The sequence below is a fragment of the Sus scrofa genome, chromosome 17, assembly GCF_000003025.6.
Source record: "Sus scrofa isolate TJ Tabasco breed Duroc chromosome 17, Sscrofa11.1, whole genome shotgun sequence".
Classification (NCBI taxonomy): domain Eukaryota; kingdom Metazoa; phylum Chordata; class Mammalia; order Artiodactyla; family Suidae; genus Sus; species Sus scrofa.
Window position 1 is genome coordinate 51,256,086 of NC_010459.5, and position 22,872 is coordinate 51,278,957.

The 22,872-nt window shown below is 45.4% G+C and overlaps 1 protein-coding gene across 2 annotated transcripts in view; it reads right to left on the reverse strand.

The window, feature by feature from the left end:
• Positions 1,188 to 22,872, reverse strand: part of B4GALT5 (beta-1,4-galactosyltransferase 5) — a 77,294-nt gene continuing 55,609 nt past the window's right edge. The window contains exons 3-9 of one of the 2 annotated variants that reach the window (XR_002340099.1): positions 13,542 to 13,655; positions 11,507 to 12,196; positions 11,045 to 11,161; positions 10,230 to 10,417; positions 9,124 to 9,246; positions 5,313 to 5,414; positions 1,188 to 4,369 (exon numbers count right to left, since the gene is read on the reverse strand). Coding sequence is in view for 1 of the 2 variants with exons in the window: in XM_003134490.5 (XP_003134538.2) it covers positions 4,222 to 4,369; positions 5,313 to 5,414; positions 9,124 to 9,246; positions 10,230 to 10,417; positions 11,045 to 11,161; positions 12,072 to 12,196; positions 13,542 to 13,655 (917 nt within the window). In the remaining variant the exon portion in view is untranslated. The remainder of the gene's footprint in view (positions 4,370 to 5,312; positions 5,415 to 9,123; positions 9,247 to 10,229; positions 10,418 to 11,044; positions 11,162 to 11,506; positions 12,197 to 13,541; positions 13,656 to 22,872) is intronic. The other variant, XM_003134490.5, reaches the window with a different exon arrangement.

A 22,872-nucleotide genomic window follows, 5' to 3' on the forward strand; every position in this document is an offset into this window, starting at 1 on the left:
CTTCGAGTCCCAAACTGGAACACGAACAATAGCCTGTTTGCCATTTCTGCTTGGTTGTCTCAAAACCCCCTGAACTCAACATACACATCAGATCTCACGATCCTCCCCAGGGTCCTGGACTGATTCTAGTGCCCTGGTAAAAATGGCCTTGGTACCCACACAAACGGGGAAGCCAGAGGCTTCGTGGATTCCCTTCCCAGCAGCAATCCGTGTGCAGGCCCGGCATTCCTCCAGCCTCTCTCCATCCCCTCTCTCTGGACTGCACACCTGCCTCCCGGTAACTGCATTCACCTACCTGGCCCCTACCTCTCCCTTGTCTCTCTACAACCTCATTCTCCCTGTAGCCAGAGACATCTATTTGAATGACTCTCTACTTGTATCACGCAAGGCCCTGCCTACTGGAAACTCTTGAATCCACGGCCTTGAAGATAAAACCCAAACTCTACCTTGGCTCACAGGGCCCTGCACGGCCCGGTCTGCCCTGTCCATCTCCCCAGCCTAACTGCCCACTGCACCCTTTGCCCCCTCTGCTCCCGCCTTACCGGCTCTCCTTCGCTGCAGCTCCAGGGGGCACCCTGTCCGTCTCCCCTCAGCTCACCCACCACACCTCAGGGACGCCCTCCCTGCCAGGCACCCGTAGTCTGCAGTAATCTCCTTTACAGACCTCATTGTGCTTGTAATTTACATCAGACCCTCCACCTGGCATGCAGGCCAACAGGACAGTGAGCTCTGAGGCCACTGACCCTTTATTGCTGCTAATCACTATATCCCTCGCACCTGGACAGAGACCATCACACGTATTAGTGAGTGGTCAACATTAAACAAAAAGGAGCTATGATTATAACCTCCAAGTAGAGTCAGGCAGACCGAAAACTCCCTACTGGCCCCAGAGCACCTTCTAGAGGCAAATTCCATCGACCCCCCCGCCCCACCCCTTGCCCAGGTGTCTTATTGGACTTGATGGGCATCACCTGGGCCAGTTCTGGAATGAAGACCCAAGCGTGGGTGGATGACGGGTAGTGAGGGGGGGGTTCGCTGCTGCGGCGACATCAGCAGCGTTTTCCACTCGACTGGTCTGACTGCAGGGCTCGGGCTGGCAGTATTTCTCTCGGGTCCACCCCGAGGTCAGCCCTGCCAAGGCTCTAAGATGCCAAACTGCCCCAGACAAACACAGATGACCACCAATGTTTGGTTCTTGAATATGTATTTTTTACTGAAAAAATCATTCATAAATTAACATACAAAAATGTACAAACACATGAGTAAATAATGTAATGACAAAGGACTATTTCTTGTGAAAAGTGTTTTTTAAAACATCTTTAGATTTCAGTGCAAAAATGTACCCCTGGCACCTCTTAAAACATAACAGCAAGCTCAAAAAACTGTAGTGATGGAAATAAGCTAGCTACGTTCAATGCCATCGTCGATGGTGAGTGGATACAATCAGTACGTGTGGCTCTTGCTTGGCTATTCATGTCTGTGTAGAGGAGCTCTCACAAGTCCCTGTAATGTCAAAAGGAATAGTTTTGCAGCCAACCCCACCCCCCGCCCGCCCCAAACAAAAAACCAAACACGGTGTGCAAGGAAAACTCTTCCTGGCACAGAAAATCAAGAGAGACTGATTTAAGGGGTCATCCATCGGTAGCCTTAAAGAATTTCAGCTGCCAAAAGGACAAGGTCACATTTGGTTCTTATTGGTTTTTTTTTTTTTTAAAAAAAACATGAGAATTTCACACTACTAACAGCACACGGGCCTGGCTGTTGTTTTTAACTTTTACGTTTCCCCACGTGATACTCCTCAGCTCTGTGGATACACGACTCACAGTGCACAGTGAGAGATTTCACACGATCGAACAACTTCCCACATGATGGCAAGATGACGCTACTTGGAACAGTGGAAGGAGACTTTTCCTTTTGTCCTCAGATCAGCATTTTCTTTTTGAAATCGCGTGTTAGCCTTTGGCCAACATTTTGTTCTTGGTGGCAAATATGTTAACGACAGGCTTCCAATGGAATCACTTTTCACAACGCTGCCGAGGGTACACGCGCCATCCTTGACCAAGGATCAGTCTGACCTGGCAAACCCTTCCAGAGGGCATCGTAATCTCATCAAACTCAAGGCAGCTCACAGCCCTCGGAGAGAGAAGTGGCAGTGCCAGCACAGAGGCCGAGAGGTGTCTGGAGGAAGGGGGGAAAGAAATCTTTATTGCTCTATGCACCCTGTGCCAAAGGAAAGCCAGAAGAACTTCTCTGTGTCATGTTCCCTCGTGAAGGTCTTTTAAAGCAGGAAATGCTCAAAACTCTGAAAACATTATGATACAACTTACCAGCGTGTTCAAGGGCAGGATACCTGCTCTCTCATATGAGCCGGTAAGAGCTTCACAATGCAATTTATTTTCTAAATAGCACTTTACTCTTCAAAAGAAAAAAATACACAACAGAACACAAGGCCTGGCCTATCACTCCCACAGCTTGTGGGGATCATATGTCCATGGAACCAACACAGGCAACAGAAAAAACCCTAACCCATGTGTATATACACAAATGTCGCCCCTACACACGCATCCATGTAAACCATGAAAATTAAGGAAGTTGAAGGCAAACAAGGCAATTAAAAAAAATATGAAGTACTCTTCAGAAAGTACTCCTCATAATGATATATAAATATGTTTTATGGAAAAGGAGAGGGGGTAAGAACTGATATTTTCCAGAATTTTGCAGAGGTCAAAGGGGACTCTGAGGCGAGGGGTTTGGCTCAGGGGAAAAGAGAGGCACGCATTCAATGCAATTTAGAATCTGACTTCAAAAAGCACATGGGGGTGTGAACAGAGCACCTGGGCTCTTTCTTGTGTCCGTCCGGCGGCTTAGTCTAATTCCAAAGCTTTGATTTGACCAAAACGGGATCCTGGCTGATCTACAGCCCACAAGTGTCACCTGCTCCCCGGATGAATTCTTCATAATCTGGTTGCTTGTTATTCTATGTTCTAGTTAATAACGTTCACAAAGAATCTTTCCAGAAACCGGTAAGAGAAATGTTCAGAGGAATCACTGAAGCTAGCTGGTAGTTTAGGCACAGATTTCAGAAATTGTGGCCATGTTCCCCAAGAGCGAGCGAGCGAGGGAGAGATAGAAGTAGGAAAAGCCAACAACCACACTCTCCCTTCATGATGATCAAAGGACAAGACACACAATCCAGAGCTCTGGGGTGCGTGTAGAGCGGGCCCACCTGAAGGGTTTGCTTGGAGCAGGAGAGCAGTGTTCTAGCACGCGGCCCCCTGCTCAGCAAACGACTGGGGCTAGAGTGTGCCTGCTCGGCATGGGAGGGAGAATCCGGAGCCAAAGTGAAGAGCAGGACTTTTGGATGGGGGATGGGAGGGGGCGGGAGATACCGGTGATAAAGACCGGACTGTTTTGTTGTTTTTTTGTGACATGCCCTATATCCACTCCCTTCCAAAGTGACAGCAATTTTGGGAGATGATGTTATTCCATTTTAGCTGAGTTCCTGCATCTGCCAAACAAACACGGGATCTAATGTGTAAATCCTCGGTTTGAATTCGAGCCAGCTAGAAAATTAAATTTTAAAAAGGCATTTTACATGGCTTATTTACAGTTATACTTCTTCAAGAAGTGATTGTTATATGTCTATTTATCTTCCCAGATCCCTCCCCTCCACCCCCAATCCCCACCCAAAGCAGGTCAATTTTTTTTTTTTTTTTTTTTTTTGTAAAAAATGAAACCAAAGAGAACACCAGAGATGTAGGAGAATGGCGTGTGGAGTTTCACTTGCTCTTCCTAAAACAGCTGCCCAGTGGTGGGTCTGCCTCTTTGCTCTGAGGGCCAAGAAGCTCCAAAGGCCATTCGCAGGAAGAGGCCGGCAGCGGGACGGTGGCGGATCACAGTTCTGGTTCTGAAGACTGTGGCTGAGACGGTTCGTCGGGGCAGGCGATGGCGGGGGTAGGGGGAGAAGAGCAGCAGGACAGACGTCTGTCTGGTGAAAAGAGAAAGTCAGTTCCCGGGCTGACCCTCTCCACCCGGGGGGTCGGGTCCAAACGGTGAAGGCGTTTTGTGCGTGTGCTCTGTGTTCACATTTTTCCCTTGAACCCTGTGATCCTTCATTGGATGCTGGATTTCTGTTCTCTTCCTCTGTGGAGCCCCGAGACATGTCGTCAGGCTGCTTTCTTGGTGGTGGCGGGTGAAGCAAACACATATTCTCTCGTCGTCTCAGTACTCGGTCACCTGAGCCAGCTCGGGTGTCAAGTTGACAGTAATGTTCTTATACAAGGCGTCGTATGTGATGTTCGCAAAGTAGTTCAAGTTGTTGAGGCCGTCCAGCCCTTGCCGTTCTTTGGACTTCCTCAGCAGGGCATACCTGTGAAGCAGAGAACAGAGGGGGGCTCTGAGCACGGGCCCAAGCTCCTCACGATGGGGACATGGAGCAGAGCAGACCACAGGAGGGGGCACAACCCACCATGGTGCTTCTGTGCCACGAGGCGGGCGACTGGCCATTCAGCTCCTCCAGGCTAATGAATGTCATTATTATAACCAGAAATGCCTCCTACTTCATGCCAGGTGCCCTACTTACCACAGCGTTTCATTGAATGCTCTTGCCCCCTAACAGATGAGGAAACCAAGCCTCATCATGGTAACTGGCTTGGCCAAGACCACAAAGCGCGGAAGCGGGAGGTAAGCTATGAAACACATCAGATGAGAAAAAGTTGTCTGTATCCGGTGCCCTCCTCCTCTCATGAAAAAGAGAGTTCACGCAACCACGGCTGTCTAGAGCACAGTCCTCCTTGCAGCTAACGAAAGACAGAAAGAGCCATTCTTGACAACGCAGAGGTGCACAGTCCATGTGCCCCATTCTGTCCAATCTGGAATTTCTGTATTGAAGGTATAGAGGGCAACAGAGCAGCTGCGACCACACCAACAGAAGCTCAGGGGCACCCTTCCAGCATCAGAGCTTGCAGAGAGGGTGCCAACTCCTTGTCAAGTGAGTGTGAGTTACACAGAGACCTTAACCTGAGTGGATTTTTCTCCACCTCCCTGACAGCCGCAGAGGAGACCACAAAGCTTAAGACGTAGCCTGAGGGATTTCCTTAAAGGATCTTAATATCCAAATGTCCACCTATAGTCTGATTTTGCCCCCAAACACCTATCTACACTTAAAATATATGTAGGAACTCTGAAAGAGCTGTCTGAACACGAGCTTGGAGTGGGATCGGGAGTAAGCCAAGGGGCTGTAATGCTTGGGGACACCTGGAAATGCAAAGTATACAGGATATTTGCATGAGGAATAAACAGACTCCACCAACCTTCCAAGAAACTGGACTTCTCCTCGATGGTGATAAGGAATGGACTTGTACTTCCCGGTGTCACCTTCTGGCCGACTCACAGAATAGCCTGCATTCTGTACTCTGGGGACAAAGAGGATGCACTTTTGGGTAAAATGATCAAGTCCTACATGTGACCCAACCTATCCCAAGGCTGAGAAACCCCAAGGTGAACAACAGAACTTCTTCTGCATCTAAACACTCAAATCATTTCCCCTCTATATAAGTTCACAGTTTTAGAAAAGTCTACGATACAATAAAGTTTTGAAAAAGAAAAGAAATTCGAAATTCTTGAGGGTCTCAGTGGCGATGACAACTATGTGTGTGTCCAGCAGACAGGTGCACATGTGCTCCCTCTGGGCCAGCTTGTTGGGTCCCATCAAAAACATGTTCTCCCCCGTGGGTACCACCTCTCCCTCCACAACCTACTACAGAGCAAGTCAGCAAAGTCAATCCCCAAGTGTTCTCCCCATTGAGGGAGAACTTAGTCTCCGCCCACCTCCCCTCATCACCATGGAGAGAAAGTTATTTACGTGATGTCCTCCAATCTAGACGTAAAATGTCACCATTTATGAAAAGTCAACAGGAGGGAGGCGGAATTTAGAGCAGGTGTTCAGGATATTTATTCTTTTTGGGGGGGTGCACCCACAGTATGTGGAAGTCCCCAGGCCAGAGACTGAACCTGCACCACAACAGAGCCTACATAGTAGTGACAATGCCAGATCCTGAATCGGCTAAGCCACCAAGGAACTCCTGGATTCTTAATATGATAAAGATAAGCCGTCCCAAGCTGGAAACTTGACAGAGCTCCAAGAAATACTCAATACATGGAGGTAGACTGTGGACATCTATGTGAAATTCATGGTCATTTTCACATTTTAAATCTGTGAAGGAATATTATTTCAACATCCTCCTTGACTCCAAATTATACTCTCATTTTGATATACAGTCAACCCTCAGTCTCCAGCTGGGAGTTACTGGTCCCAGCATCCGCTCCGTAGATACCAGAATCTGTGGCTGTTCAAGTCCCACGTGGTCCCTGCACATTCTCCAGTACATCTTAAATCATCTCTAGCTTACTTATAATACTGAATACAATGCTATGTAAACACATGCCAGCATGTGGCAAATTCAAATTTGGCTTTTCAGAACTTTCTGTTTTTTTTTTTTTTGGCTTTTGTCTTTTTTGAGGGCCGCACCTGCGGCATATGGAGGTTCCCTGGCTAGGGGTTGAATCGGAGCTATTGCGGCTGGCCTACACTGCAGCCACAGCAACACCAGATCCGAGCCACACCTGCAACCTACACCACAGCTCACGGCAACACCAGATCCTCAACCCACTGAGCAAGGCCAGGGATCAAACCCGCAACCTCATGGTTCCTAGTCAGATTCATTTCCACTGCACCACGACGGGAACTCCTGGAATATATTTTCGTCTTTTTTTTAGGGTTGCACCCTCAGCATATGGAGGTTTCCAGGTTAAGAGTCAAACTGCTGGCCTACGCCAATAGCCACAGCAATGTCAGATCTGAGCTGCGTCTGCAACCTACACCATGGCTCACGGAAGCACTGGTTCCTTAACCCACTGAGCGAGGCCAGGGATTGAACCTGTGTCCTCAGGATGCTAGTCAGATTCATTTTCCGCTGAGCCACGACAGGAACTCCTGGAATTTTTTTTTTTTAATGAATATTTTTGACCTGTGGTTTCCTCAAATTTGGAAACTGTGGATACAGAGGGCCGAGTGTGTGAAGATACATTCTCACTCTCACTTGATAAATATGCATATGTGGAATGCCCACTACTGTGTGCTTGGACCTGTGCGGGGTGCTGGGGAAAACCAGCCACAACCTCCTGCACTGAGAGGTCCCCTGCTGAGCTGGAGAGAGAGTAAAATGAGAATTAGGACAGATGTCCTGGGAGAGCTCAACTGGATTTAAAAACCAGTCAAACCAGTTAAATGTATGGAAAAGCTGTTCATCCTCACTAGGTTCCTAAGAAAGCCAAATTAAAAGGATGGCATGCCATTTTTTACCTCTCAGACTGAGAAAGAAAATTGTCTGAAGCGACTTTGCCCAATAGTAGCCACAAGCCACACGTGGCTACTAAAGAGCTGAAACATGGCAAAAATTTAGAAGGTTGTTTATATCCAGTGCTGGCAGTGGTGTAAGAAAACCTGCGTACCAAAGCATTGCTGGTCAGAATCTTTTTGAAATCTTTTCCAGAGGAAAATTTAGCAATAATTGTCAAAATTTAAAGTGCATTTACTTCTGATTTTATTTCATTTTATTTGCTTTTTAGGGCCATACCCACAGCATATGGAGGTTCCCGGGTTAGGGGTCAAATCAGAGCTACAGCTGCTGGCCTACACCACAGCCACAGCAACGCCAGGTCAGAGCCACGTTTGTGACCTACAGCACAGCTCACGGCTACACTGGATCTTAACCCACTGAGGGAGGCCAGGGATCAAACCCACATCCTCATGGATCCTAGTCGGGTTCGTTAACCTCTAAGCCACGACAGGAACTCCAAAAGTGCATTTACTTCTTGACTCTGCAGTTCTGCAACTGGAAATTTAAAGAAATATTTCCACAGGGGAACAAAAGATGTTCAAAATTAAACAACAATGTTCACCAGTAGGAGAGGATTAAAATAAATTGTTATCTGCACAAAGGAATACCATGCAATTGTTAAAAATAATGAAATGGGGCGGGGGTGGGGTGGGGTGGGGTGGGGTGGAGGAATTCCCGTTGTGGTGCAGCAGAAATGAATCCCATTAAGAATTATGAGAATGTGGGTTCAATCCCTAGCCTCAGTGGGTTAAGGATCTGGTGTGGCTATGGCTGTGGCTGTGGCGAAGGCCGGCAGCTGCAGTTCCAATTCAACCCCTGGCCTGGGAACTTCCATATGCCACGGGTGCAGCCCTGAAAAAAAAAGAAAAAAATGTATATATATAAAATAATGAAGTGGGTCTGTCTACATTAATACGGTTGGAAGGGGAGAAGGGATGTGTCTGAGTTGTTATGGATGAACAGATAGACTATATAGAAAGAAACAGCTTGTTCAAATGGCTGCGCCCTGGGAAGGAAACAGGATAAGAAGGGGGATTAAGATTTATGCTCTTTGTTTATGCATTTTTGTATCATCTGGGTTTTTACCAGCAAATACTACTTTGTGGTAACAACCCCAACCCATCTTTTCCTAAAAAAAAAGCTGAGCTAAAAAGTAGATACAGAGTAGAAATCCTTTTGGTTATTTGTTACTTGTTTACCTACTCTGTAAAACTACTACTTTAAGCCACCGACACAAAGGATTGTTCACACAAACTTGTGTCATACAAGCCTCATCTGATGGCAGGGATAAATCTGTGTACACACAACTAACATCTGACCTCTGGTTTGGGGAGGCTTGAGTGACATGTGCTGTGAGTGTAAAATACACACCAGATTTCAAGGATTTAGTAAGAAAAAAATGAATGTAAAATATCTCTAACAAACACATGTTGAAATGGCATTATTTTGGATATACTGTGACAAATACAACTGTTAAAACTGTTTATTAATATAATAATGAATTGCACCTTTTTCCTTTCTAACCTTTTAAAATGTGGCAAAAAACACTGAAAATTACATACATGGCTTAATACACCATAATTGCTATTAGACGGTACTGGTCTGGAGAGTCTAAGAGCATTTATTAGACGGTGCTGGTCTGGAGAGTCTAAGAGCATTTATTAGACGGTGCTGGTCTGGAGAATCTAAGATAGCATCTCTGGAAGACAGCAGAAGGGGGTACCTGTTCCACAGGTCGTCATCTTCTCCACCCCAACCCCAGAAGGCATTAGGAAAGCCATTGATTTTCCGAAACTGTTCCACTGTTAAGCCGCTCACTCCGCCAAAGAACTCATTATAAGGAAGCCTAAAAAAGAGATGTATGGCATCAATCATTTGTGTCTTAAAGAGTGATTTCTTTTCCCTCCCAGAACAGGCCATTTCACTGAAGAACTAAGTCTTAAGTAAAACAAAACCCTCTGTGCTACAGTCCTGGGGCACTGGAAATTGTTTTCTGGGGCTGAGATGCATCAACCTGAGAAGCTAGCTAATTGAACGTTTTTCTAATTAATTTTACATAATAGCTGTATTGAGACAGAACTGACAAACCATATAATTCACCTTTTTAAAGTGTATGATCCAATGGTTCTTAGTATATTCATTAAGTTGTGCAACCATGGCCACAATTCATTTCATTTTTATTCATTTATGTTTTGGCCAGACCGACAGCATACATAAGGCCAAGGATCAAACCCAAGCCACAGCAGTGACAACGGTGAATCCTTAACTGGGCTACCAGGAAACTCTGATAATTAAGTTTAACTAATTTTATCACCCTCCCCCAAAGAAGCCTTGGGCCCCCCATTAGCAGTGACTCCTCATTTCCCCCATTCTTCTCAACCCTATGCAACCACTGTTCTCTTTTCTGTCTCTATTCATCTGCCTATTCTGGTCATTTCACATAAATGGAATCATATATCTGGCATTGTCACTGCAGCAGCTCGGGTCACTGCTGTGGCATGGGCATCTCAATCCCTGGCTGGAACTTCAGCATGTGGCAGGTGCGGCAAAAACAACAAACCAAAAAACGGAGCCATACAGTACTCAGTCTAGCTTCTTTCACGGAGCGTAATGTTTTCTAGGGTCATCCATGTCCTCCCATATATCAGTGCGGCCTTCCCTTTTACTGCCAAATAGCATTCCCTTGTGCGCATGGATGTACCACATTTCATCTATCCTTTCTGCAGCTGACGGACATTCGGGTCGGAGCTAACTGGATTTTGCCATCTTTGCATCTCTCAACCACTGTTTTAGATTTAACCTCTTTAATTAGGAGGAAATGATACTCACAGATACATATACTTATCCAGTTTAGTTGCAAAGTGCCTTGGCATCTGTCCACATCCATAATAGTTACGATCGTTTTCTGGTATATGATCCACATCGTGAAAAACAAGACAGTCCCAGTCCAAGTCCTTCATTGCTTCTTGAAAACCCACATTAAAAAGCATGGCTCGATTAAAGGGTTGGGTGCCAACCTAAAAGAAGAACTTTATTTTTAAAAGGACTCTTGAAGCGCGATCTTGGCTGCCTCAGCCCCGCCTGAAGGAGAGCTTATTGAGAGACCTCTGCCAGAAGGGAGGTGGGTCCAGCCGCTCTCATCACTGACTTACAGTCACTTGACCTCTGGCCTCAACTTCCTCAGAAATAAAAAGGAGTGATAAGGATAAACTCAAGCTCCTCTCTCTCAAGGCTGTGTAAAGGCAGCCAGCCAGCCACATAACAGCATTCAGGAGAGTACCCAGCCCCAGAGGGAAGGAAGAACAACACTGCCATTTTTACCTGTGGCTCCTTATCTTAACTTGAGGGGAATTTCCTGGGTCTGGAGCCTAAAGACACCACCCAAAGCAGCTCCAGTAAAACCAGCACACAAGTGGCCTTTGTTCAAGGGTAAACAAAGTTCCATCCTGCACTCAGATCTGCTGGTATTGAGCAACATCTCAAACCAGGAGCACAGAACTGCTCTCTGGCGCCCTTCCTACCGCTGGGTGACTCAATCATTAGATTTCAGTTTTACTGGCTCTTTACACCGAGGACGGACTGGCTTGAAGCACTCTAAACTGCTGTCTCAGAAGAGAAAGAAGAGAGAAGGAAGGACCACTCACTTGCTCCACCACATAAAATGCAAACTGCAGGCGCTGGCGCTGGAGCATGGGAATCAGGTGTCGGAGCAGGACCGGGAGGTGCTCGTGGCGGTTCCGGAAGGGGATAAGGATTGCCACCTGCCGTGGGTCACAGCAAAAGAGGACACCTGTTAGTCCCCTCAACGGAGTGCCGTGGGAGGAGGGCACTCCTGCAGAATTGGGGACCAGCCTTTTCCTTAACTTCTCTACATGAAGACTTGTGCTGGCAAGTCGACCCTTGGAAGTAAGTGAATCTCGCTTTTACAGGCACCATAACATGCACACGGTGGGGCTGTGAATGAATCCGAGACCAGAACCCACATTTACACTCACTGTGACCCAGCACACAAATACATACCATATCCACAGACAGACGTATATTTATACATAAATGCTGGTCATTAAATTGATTTTACATTCTGGTGATGGGCTGGAAACACCGACCTGTCCCAGACATGCTTTGATCATTGCTGCACCACAACTTCTCACAGGGCTGGCACAGACCAAGTACTTCAATAAAGACTCGCTGAAAAGAAGGGACTTCGGCTGGTGTCACAGGCTTGATCGAGCCACACTCCTGACGTCTCCTGACGACAGTCACACAGGGCGAAACTAAACAGTTCTCAGTGTCGGGCTGGACAACTCGGCTTTTTATTCCACTAAACTCACAGCAGGATTGCCAAATAAGGCATGAAGTACCGAATTTGTGGGGCAGCTTCTGCAATTGCCTCATAGGAGACCTACCACTGCCAACTCCCCCACTCAGCCAATATCTCTGTGAGGAAGATAAGGGTCCGGCTGGGTCACCAGAACAAAGACTTTCTGTGGCTACACAAGAGCCCTTAGGGAAACCCATTCCTCCAATATGTTCCCGACAGATGCAACAATTTTGCATTAAGTAGCAAGGACGGTGCAAATTACAAAATGTCAGTGTGAAACCCTTGGGGATTCCAAAGACACCAAGTCCCAGGTAGGCTTCCCAGTACCTGCGGTCTGACCTCACCCCTACCTTCCACCGAGGCACGCAATCCGATGGCTTCCAGTGACCTCCAAGCTTGATGGCTGGGTCTTTAGAGAAGAGTTCATGGATGGTATCCATTCCAATTTCACTCATGTTTATGTCTATTGGGCCCTCTGCACAGAAAGGGGGAGGAAAATGATAATTAAGAGGCCTGAAAACAGTAGATTCTTGTTCCTACGTTCGGGGTTTTAATCTCTGCAGCGGTTCAGTGCTTTTTCAGCAGGTTGTGTTTCCAAAAGGGCTGGGGATCCTTTCCTCTGCTTTCCACTCAGTGCACTTCAGCTCATCAAGACTACTGGGGAAAACGGCAAATCAAGACATTAAGACTTCAGAGTTCTGCTTTCTGCCCAGGGTGTAGAAAGAAATTAAGGCTAAGTACAACAGCAGTTGAACTTCTCAAGAAGGAAGGAGAAAAGGGGTCAAGCTTCCTCTGTGTGCATTCTCTGTGTGCTCCCAAGGTGGGTAGAGACACAACGCCCAACTGACTGATCAGTGACCCTGACTAGTCATGTCCAAACTCAGAACACTCATCATCTGAGTCAGGTCAAGAAGACAACTGTCCAAGAAGCCCCAGAGCACAGAAAAGGTATAATGATACCTTGCCATTGCTTTAGATTCCACATGAGATTCCAAGAAGGGAAGGAAGAGGGAAGGGGAAGGGAAGAGAAAGAAAAGATCCAAGAATTTTTAATTTTTTTTTTTTGGCCACACTCACGGCATGTGGAAGTTCCCGGGCCAGGGACTAAACCCGCACCACAGCAGTAATTAGAGCCACTGCAGTGGCAACACCAGATCCTTAACTCACTGCTCCACAAGAGAACTCCCAAGAATTTTTAAAACCAGCACATGGTTAAGAAAATTACTTTCTGGGAGTTCCTGTTGTGGCTCAGTGGTTAATGAACTAGACTAGGATCCATGAGGATGTGGGTTTGATCCCTGGCCTCCCTCAGTGGGTTAAGGATCTGGCATTGTGGTGGCTGTGGCTTAGGCTGGCAGCTGCAGCTCCAAGTCAACACCTAGCCTGGGAACTTCCATATGCTTTGGGTGAGGCCCTAAAAAGCAAAAAAAAAAAAAAAAAAAAAAAAAAAAAAAGAAAGAAAGAAAACTTCTTTCATGTCAAACAAGTTACTGTCGGTGTGAGATTTATACTAAAAGACAAGGCTTGTTTGCCTACACTTTCCCGAGGACATTTTAACAGACCCCAAGTTGCAAAAGACGGCAAAGAGTGAAAAAATGGTAGAAAATGATGCCAAGAGCCCAGGAAACCTTGCAGAAAGACCAACGAAGAGCCAGGACACAGGTGACTTTCACGGTTCCCGTTGCCAATGGCCAAGAGGTGTCTGTAATCTCTATGTAAGTAGACACAGTGAGAGACCAAGAACGCCCTCCTTTTTATTTTAATCAAATGAAAGGACATCTGTTTTAAATACAGAGAAGATAAGCAAGAGCTCTACTCACTCATGGAAGGGAGCCTTTCGGGGCAGGTGTGGTTTGCAAAGTAGGTGAAGTCTTCAGGAAGAAAAGTTGTGGTTTGTAGGAAGGTTTCGCTGTGGTTCAAGTCAAGAGGATAGTCTAGAGAAGGAAAAAAAGCAGCTCAGATGGGTCAAGTCATCACTTCTGCAATTCTTCAATGCCTACCGAAGAAGCATTTTTCTTTTTCTTCTTCTTCTTTTTTTTTTTTTTTTTTGCTTTTTAGGGCTGAACCTGCGGAAGTTCCCAGGCTAGGGACTGAATTGGAGGTGTAGCTGCCGGCCTACGCCTCAGCCACAGCAACGTGGGATCTGAGCCGCCTCTGCGACCTACACTACAGCTCAAGGCAATGCCAGATCCTTAACCCACTGAGCAAGGCCAGGGATCGAAAGCCGCATCCTCATGGATACCAGTCAGATTTGTTTCCGATGCGCCACGTCAGGAACTCCCTATTCTTAATTTTATTACAGCTTCACAGGCACTCAGTTTACAGTCAAATAACCCTACAACGCAATTAAAAAACAGAAACAAAAACAGCACTGATTCTCCCATGTCTTTCTCTACAGGAATTGTCCTCACTTCTTTCAGCCGACTACCGTAGTATTTACCTCCATCGGCCTGTACAGCCAATCTTCGTTTGTGCTGGGTGGGGGGGCCTGTACCCACCACATATGAAAGTTCCTGGGCCAGGGACTGAATCCACGCCACAGCTACAGAAATGCTGAATCTTTAACCCACTGTGACACGGCAGGAACTCCGTGATGTTTCTTTCAGTTTTAGGTCTGTCAGCTTCTCACTACGGGGGATGAAGATTTCAATCCCTTTCTTCCCCAGCTGCACCACACACACCCCCTTTCCATTCTCCAGCCTTCCTATTACCATCAATCTTCGGTATTTAAATTACGATGATTCAATACTCTCCGCAGCTGAGAAATGTGTAAAGTTATGATTCCTCTTCCTTTCCCGAATAAATTTTTCTCCCTTGGAAGGGCTGTCCTGTTTATCTATTTGCTTAGTTTGACGTGGAAGGATGACAATATCCCTTTGCTGCGTCCTCATTTCCCTGAAGACGCAGACATCAGGTCCCTCAACTGCATCTTCCTGAGGAAGGTCCATGCCTCCAGACCCACCCCAATTTGGACGGGCTTTCCCGGGAGTCTGACGTGCACATGCTATTCTCTGATCTTCCTTCCTCGGTGTCCTGGAGAGTCCCTTCACCTCCCTACAGTACTGAACCTCATTTTTCCCCACGTTCAATTTCTCTCCCTTTCTCACTTGGTACAGCACATTCTTCCAGGAGCTTCCTAAGAAAGGGGAATGGGAAGTGATTTGGAAACCCTGTGCATCTGACTATTTTTATTCTTCCTCACTGGATATACATGTTGGCTGGTTTTATAAAATTCCAGGTTGGAAACAATTTTTCTTTTGAATTGTAAAGGTGCTGGCCCGTTGCCTTCTAGATTCCTCTGTGCCTATTAAGTCCAAAGCCATTCTAATTCCCGATCTTTGTAAAAGGTGATGGTGATTTCTTTCTGGAAATGCAAAGAACTTTCTCTTTGTTCAGGAAATTTCATATTGCTGTGCCTTGCTGGGGCTCTGTTTTCATCCTCTGTGTTGACCCCCTGGTGGGCCTTTAAAGTCTGGAAATTCATGTCCAGTTACAGAATCTGGGGACGGGGAGAAGTATTATTGTGGTAATGACGTCCTTCCTTTTGAATTTTGTGTTCTCTTTCTGGAGATCAGAATACATAACTTAGATACTGGACCTCTGTTCCTGTAAGTTTCTTGCCTTTTCTATCTGACTTTCAATCTCGTTTTTTTTTTTTTTTCCTCTACCTTCTGAGAGACTGCCTCAATTTACCCAGCCCTTCTTTTAGTTATCGTTCCTGCTGTATTTTTTATTTCAAGAAGCCCCTTTAATTTTCTGAATATTCATTTTTTTTTTGCAATATCTTGTTTCATGTTCTCAGCCCTTTTTGTGATAATTTTCTCCTCCCAACACACCCTGTTTCTTCCAATTTATAGCTTCTTGTTTATTCTGCTCTCTAGCACAGGGATCCTCGGCCATCTGCTAATATTCAAGAGTGGGGCACACAAGTCAGATAACTGGAAGGGTCTGGACTGAGGTTCTTCATTGGAGGATGTTCTGGCCAGAAGTTTGGTTAGAAAACTTCTGGTCCCAGTAAGTGGGTCTTTCCTCTTAGTCTGGTCAGGTTCCCCAGAGAAGTCTATTCTAATCTCCTGCCAGAATAGTACAGCTTTTGCTGCAAGCTTCCTAAAAAAAAACTGAGGAGGAGAAAAGGCCTGGGGGTATCCTAAGCCAAACCAGGTGCCCCCAGTTGAGGGATATTCTGTTTCACCATCTCTGGAGGTTATCAAGTCTCCAGTACTTTGCCAGGATGGGAAAAGGAATCTGGATATCTAACTGCCTCTTTTTTTGTCTTTTTAGGGCCACCATGGAAGTTCCCCGGCTAGGTAGAGGTTGAATCGGAGCTGAAGCTGCTGGCCTATGCCACAGCCACGCCAGATCCAAGCCACATCTACGACTACAACCACACAGCTCACGGCAATGCTGGGTCTTTAACCCACTGAACAAGACCAGGGACAGAACCCACATCCTCAATGGATACCAGCTGGGTTCTTTACCTGATGAGCCACAAGGGGAATTCCTGGATATGCGACTGCTTTTCATTTTTATTTTTTATTTTTTAGAGTTTATTTATTTATTCATTTATGGCCACGGCACGTGGATATTCCTGGGCCAGGGATCGAACCCATGCCACAGCAGCAACCAGAGCCACAGCAGTGACAACACTGAATCCCCAACCTGCCGAGCCACCAGGGAACTCCCACCAGTCCTTTTTGATTCATGCTGATGCTATGAAAGTTAAAACTTTCTATTCAAATTCACTTTGTACCCTGGAATTAGGAACTCTTTAAATCAGATATTTTTAAAATTTATTTTTCATTTTATTTGTTTATTTTGGCCTGCCTATGGCATGCAGATATTCCTGGGCCAGGGATTGAACCACAATGGCCTGGGAACCTCTGCATGCCATAGGAATAAAGCCACAGCAGTAACAATGCTGGACCTGCTAGGCCACCAGGGAACTCCTCAGGTATTTTTAAAAAAGCGCTATGAGAGTATTTCCAAGAATCGAATGGCTTATACAGACACATGGTTACCTACACGACAAGTACGCAGAGGACAAAACTCAATGAGAAGTAAGTAACTTGAGAGTTTCAAGTCGCTTAACAGGAGAGGAAAGAACAGAACATTTCCTGTCCTTTTTAGTTGTAACTTTCCTGAAAACCAATAAGCTCACATTTAGATAAAGATATAAACCTAGTCGGCATGAACACTAAAGGTAAAATCACATGTACACAGAAGGCAGCCCCAAGTCCTCAGTTCACACATGCAAACCTATCCTAAGTGGAACCCTTTCTGAAGGTACTAATACTTCAAAAAGTTGTCAAGAACCTCCAATACTAATCATTACTCTGGACGATTCTGATTTTGCTTCTTAATTATGCATACACACATATTTTTTTGTCCATAAAATGATTCTCTTTAAGAAAAAATTTATAAGTTTTTTCGTGTGTACTAGAATACGTATATTTGTGATGTGCAGGCGCGTAGAAGAAGCTGGTTAGAAACAGCATTACAGTAATTACATTTGCCTACAAGGCAAAAAAATTTCCAGAGGTATTACAATAAGCATTTTCATAAGCAAATCAACCAAATCAGAATAATAATTCCAGGCAAAGACAGAACCAAGTCTTACAACTACAACCTAAACAGGAAACAAGAAGCTAAAAAAACAAGTAGGAGAGAAGACAAGACACTTTCTGATAATCTTAATAATAACCCCACTTTGAGGCTCTGTTTGAAGACACAGATAAATTCCTTTCTACTTCTTTCCAACACTGATATATATATATATATATAATATATAATAACCCTGGTAGCAGATAGCATGAAACAAAACACCACTTTTTTCTTCCTGATTACTAAATTAATAATGTCATTTTAAAAAAGAAACAAAGAAAACCTCAAATACACAACTTCTGAGTCAAAGTCCTCAATAACTTTGCCCTACACCTTGGAGAACCCCCCAACCTAATTTCCTCATTCCTAAATTTAAATCCTCTACATAAACATTTAAATAAAATATACTTTCTCATCATCAGCAGGAGCCTTTTAACGTGGAAGAGGCAGAAGAAATTAGTTGCTCATGGCCTGGGGAAAACCGGCCCAAGGTCTCTCTGGCCACCCAGAATGGGCAGACGATGCTGTGTGCTCTCCTCAGGCTTCCACACACCAATTTCTTAAGTCTTCTTTATCAAGCACGACCCTACTGAATGAGGGAACTGCTGAGAGAAAAAGCCAGCCTGCTGAATGTCTATGGCCATGGTTTTACTTTCTGATTTTAAATCTAATCTATGTCAAATCAGGATGTGTTCTTCTAGCAAGGGAAGTAGATGCGAGGGAAAGGCAGCTGCTTTTACGTTTATAATGTGGGAAGACGACAGACGCCTCTCCTATCTCCAGATTCAAAGGGCCTGCTTGACCTTCGTTTTACACCAGTGGTTCAGCAGCCCTGGCTGCCCGTTCGAATCAACTGGGAAGTTTTAAATATCCTGATGCCTGGGCTATATCCCAGACTCACGAAATAAGAACCTCTAGAGGTGGGGTGCGGGCATCAGTCTTTGTAAAGCCGTTGGGGGAAGTCCAACGCGCATTCAGGTTAACCTGGCTACCCCAATATTCGGTGATGGCAAAATTCAGCTTTCTCCCTCGTGTTATCAAATCCAGTTGAGCAGGGACTGAGAAGCGCTGACCAACAGACTCCAGCAGGAATCACCACCTTCTCCTCCTACTGAGAAAAGGCCAAACACTTGACTCTCTGCGTAAAAAAGGTAGAGATTTATTTATACTAGAAAGATATCATCAGGACAAACGTTTGTAAAATACAAAGAATTCGCATTCTTCAAGAATAGCACGCTTAAGGGAGTTCCCGTCGTGGCTCAGTGAAAACGAATCTGACTAGTATCCATGAGGATGCGGGTTTGATCCCCGGCCTCGCTCAGTGGGTTGGGGATCCGGCGTTTGCTGTGAGCTGTGGGGTAGGTCACAGATGAGATGAGTCGCTGTAGCTGCGGCTGGCAGATGTAGCTTTGATTTGACCCCTGGCCTGGGAACCTCCATAAGCCTTGAGTGCAGCCCTGAAAAATAAAAAAAAATTTAAAAAATTAAAAAAAGAGTAGCAAGAGTAAAAAAAAAAAAAAAAAAAAAAGACTACCTGCTGGGGGAGCAGATATGAAGCCCAGCATCTAAAAAGCAGAGAGAAAGGTTAAGAACACCTACCTCACTGACTGTATTACAAAGTATACTGGCAGTGACTCTGTCTGTTTTATTTGTCTATGACAACACCTGTTTTGAAGGATGTCGGCAACAGAACATTTTTCTGAGTATGTGACCAGAAGGGGACTGGGCCATCAGTGTGGGGAGGTTTGTGTGCCTGTGCACACATATGCAGAGCAAAGAAGTCTCCCTCTGGGTAACAGTGACCGGGTAGAAGGGCACCTGCATATTCATATTTAAGAAAGAGAAATGCCACTTCAGCTACACAACCAAGTGGCTGGACTGGGTCCATGACTATTATATTTTATCTTATTTTTATTTATTTTACGCTATTTTTGTCTTTTTAGGGCCACACCCACAGCATATGGAGGTTTCCAGGCTAGGGGTAGAATCGGAGCTGCAGCTGCTGGCCCACACCACAGTCACAGCCACAATAATGCAGGATCTGAGCTGTGTCTACAACCTACACCACAGCTCACGGCAACACCGGATCCTTAACCCAATAAGTGAGGCCAGGGATTGAACCCACAACCTTATGGATACTAGTTGGGTTCATAACCCACTGAGCCACAAAAGGAACTCCACAAACCAGTGGCTTTTAGTGACACAAAGCTTCTCTAGGTCATTACTTCAGGCTTATTTTCAAGGTTACAGTTCTGATCCCTCAAAGTATGCTCTAATAGACAGTAACCATTTTAGCTGTCAAGGATCAAGCAAGCCATCACACTTAAAAGACACACTAAGCTTTAGTGACCTCATGAAGGCCTCTGAAGATGAGTGTGTGCCACGGCACTTTCCCCAGGTGGGCCCACAACTCAGGGACGAGTTCGGTCCAGGCTACTCTTTCCAAGCCCACAGTGTTCCTGGCGGGAGTGGCTGGGTCAGAGGGGATGGCCACCTAGCTATCTCAGCAGCTATAGGGCCGAAATACTCTGTGCAAGGCCAAAAATCGCTTTGAAATGAATAAAAAGCTTTTACTGGATAACTTCCAATGAAATGATGTTTCCTCTTTAACACTTACTCACCAAGGATGTGCCAATAACATAGAAGCCAATCATGATGGTAATCTCAGAACTAGGTTACAATACTTAAAGTGGGTTTTCTTGTTAAATCTATCCAGGCACACACTCAAAAATCATTCACTTTGCGTCTCTTAAGTGCTAGGCAGGGTACAAGGTACTGGGGGTACCAAGAGGACAAAAGCCATGAGGGCACCGCTGGGATTCAGAGGACAGCAAATCCCAGCTGATACATCTGGTCCTGTAACTCCTGTGTGTTTTTTTTTTTTCTTTCTGTCTTTTGTCCTTTTTTTTTTTTTAGGGCCATACCCGTGGCATATGGAGGTTCCCAGGCTAGGGGTCGAATCGGAGCTACAGCGGCCGGCCTACACCACAGCCACAGCCACGCCAGATCCAAGCCATGTCTGCAATCTACACTACAGCTCACGGCAACGCTGTTTCCTTAACCCACTGAGCAAGGCCAGGGACTGAACCTGCAACCCCATGGTTCCTAGTCGGATTCGTTTCCACTGCACCACAACGGGAACTCCACTCCTGCGTGCTTTAACCCTTCATCCCTAAAACAAGTACAGAGCAGTTATCTTACTGGGTGCTTGCGAGGAGTCCATGAGATAATGCAAGCAAAGTGTAAGATCTGAGCCATGTCTGCGACCTACACCACAGCTCATGGAAGCACCAGATCCTTAACCCTCTGAGTGAGGCCAAGGATAGAACCTGTATCCTCACGGATGCAAGTCAGATTCATTTTCCACTGAGCCACGATGGGAACTACTGGAATTTTTTTTTTTTTTTTTTTTTTTTTTTTGCTTTTTAGAGCCACACCCACGGTATGTGGAAGTTCCCAGGCTGGGGGTCTAATTGGAGTTATAGCTGCCGGCCTATGCCAGACCACAGCAACGCAGGATCCGAGTCGTGTCTGTGACCTACACCACAGCTCACGGCAACACCGGATCCTTGACCCACTGAGTAAGGTCAGGGATCGAACCCAAAACCTCATGGTTCCTAGTTGAATTCATTTCCACTGCGCCACAAGAGGAACTTCTGGAATTTTTTTTTAATTAATGTTTTTGACCTATTGTTTCCTCAAATTCAGAAACTGTGGATACGCAGGGCCAAGTGTGTGAAGATGCGTTCTCACTCATAAGACAGGCCCCAATGGCAAACACTTCTAGTTTATGAGGAAAATAGACACATTAAACACAAAATGTTTCCTTGTGGTGCAGTAGGTTAAGGTCCTGGCATTGTCACTGCAGTGGTTTAGGTCACTGCTGTGGTATAGGTTCGATCCCTGGCTCAGGTACTTCCACGTGCCACCGGTGTGGCTAGTGGGCACACAAAATAGATGATTATTCCAGCCCGAGTGATGCTGGGAAGGATTATTTTAGTGTATGATAATTTGAGGACAAACATATGCAAATTCAAATAATAATGGGTCCCTGGATGGAACGTGATGGAGGATAATGTGAAAAAAAGAATGTATATAAATATATAACTGGGTCACTTTGCCGTACAGCAGAAATTGACAGAACATTGTAAATCAACTATAATAAAAAATAAAAATAAAAAAACAGGTCCCTGGATATGCCTTCCAAGGGGGCAACTCACTCCCTGCTCAGTGTCCAGGGACAACAACAACTCCTCAGGGAATCTGAGTGATCATGTGTTGCAAGACCAGTGGCAGTGTGGGGACAGAGACCTGCTACGTGCCCTCTAAGGTGGAGAGGAAATGGACCCCCTCGCCAATTGCCCAGAGAAGCCGCAGCATCATCCGACCTTGGAGAGGCAGGAATACTTGGACTGGGCAAAGGTCATGACTGCGCACATGCTCCCAACCAGAGTGAGAAGGGGAAAGAGCCCTGCTCGGCAGCCAGACGACTCTCGAGCTTCGTTCCACAACCAGAAGTCAGTCTGGGGATGGGTTGAGGGAAAGTCACATGACCAAGCCATTCCAACAACCGCAAGATTACTTGTACTTGTGAAAAATGGAAGCTAACAAAATCCTGCCTGCCCGATGGAGCCGTATCTGAGTCAAGTGAGACAATGTGTACGGGATGATGTGCAAAACCGAACACCACACATGATGAATTAGGAAACAAAAATGTGCTCGGCCTTCTCCCTTGACTTCGGGAACCGCAGGGATTCCTCTGCAGGGGGGTGCCAAGCTCAGGCAACTTGTCCTGTGAGACCACAACTTGGCTGAAAAGCTCTGAAAAGTTGATCGCTTGCTTTTTGCAAACAAGAAGAAAGGAAGTACCAAGGTTTATCAGTTTGCTAACTATAGTCCTTGGTTGCTGCTAAACTGACCAGCAAGGCAGACTGATAAATTAGGATGTGGTCAATTCTTCTCAGGATTTAACTTTCCTTTCAGCGGTAATACTTCTATTAAGATCCCAAGCACCACAGAATAATTTCATTTGCAAGGTTTAGAAAGCAACTTCACATCCTCCAGTGAGCTCTGGACAACCTTAGACCTTTCTAGAGAAGAACAGAGGGACTGTCTTGGAAAGAAATTTTTTAAAATACACATATTTTATAATACTAGGCTTGAGTGAAGTTAGTAAGAAGCCACAAGGAAAGCACATTAGTCCTCAGTTAAAGAAGCAAATCATGAATGCATAGCAAAATGAAATCTCGGGATCTATTTTCTAAATAAAAACCATCCCTGGCTGGAGACGGAAGAAGCCTCATGGCAGACCCATTTTAACCATCTGGAAATACTTCCTGTGTTCGATTTTTGGAAGAGTTAAAAAAAGAGAGACATAAAAAAGATAGCTTTCTCTCAAAGGTGAAGAGCTTGCTATGTACAGTCCTTTGTAAAGACAGTTTAAGTCAACACCACAATTCAGGAACAAGCTCTTACAATGTAACATTACGCAAGCCATTTAAATTTGGGGTTCTTTTTTCTTCTTTTTATAATTAGTGATCAAAAGGTAAT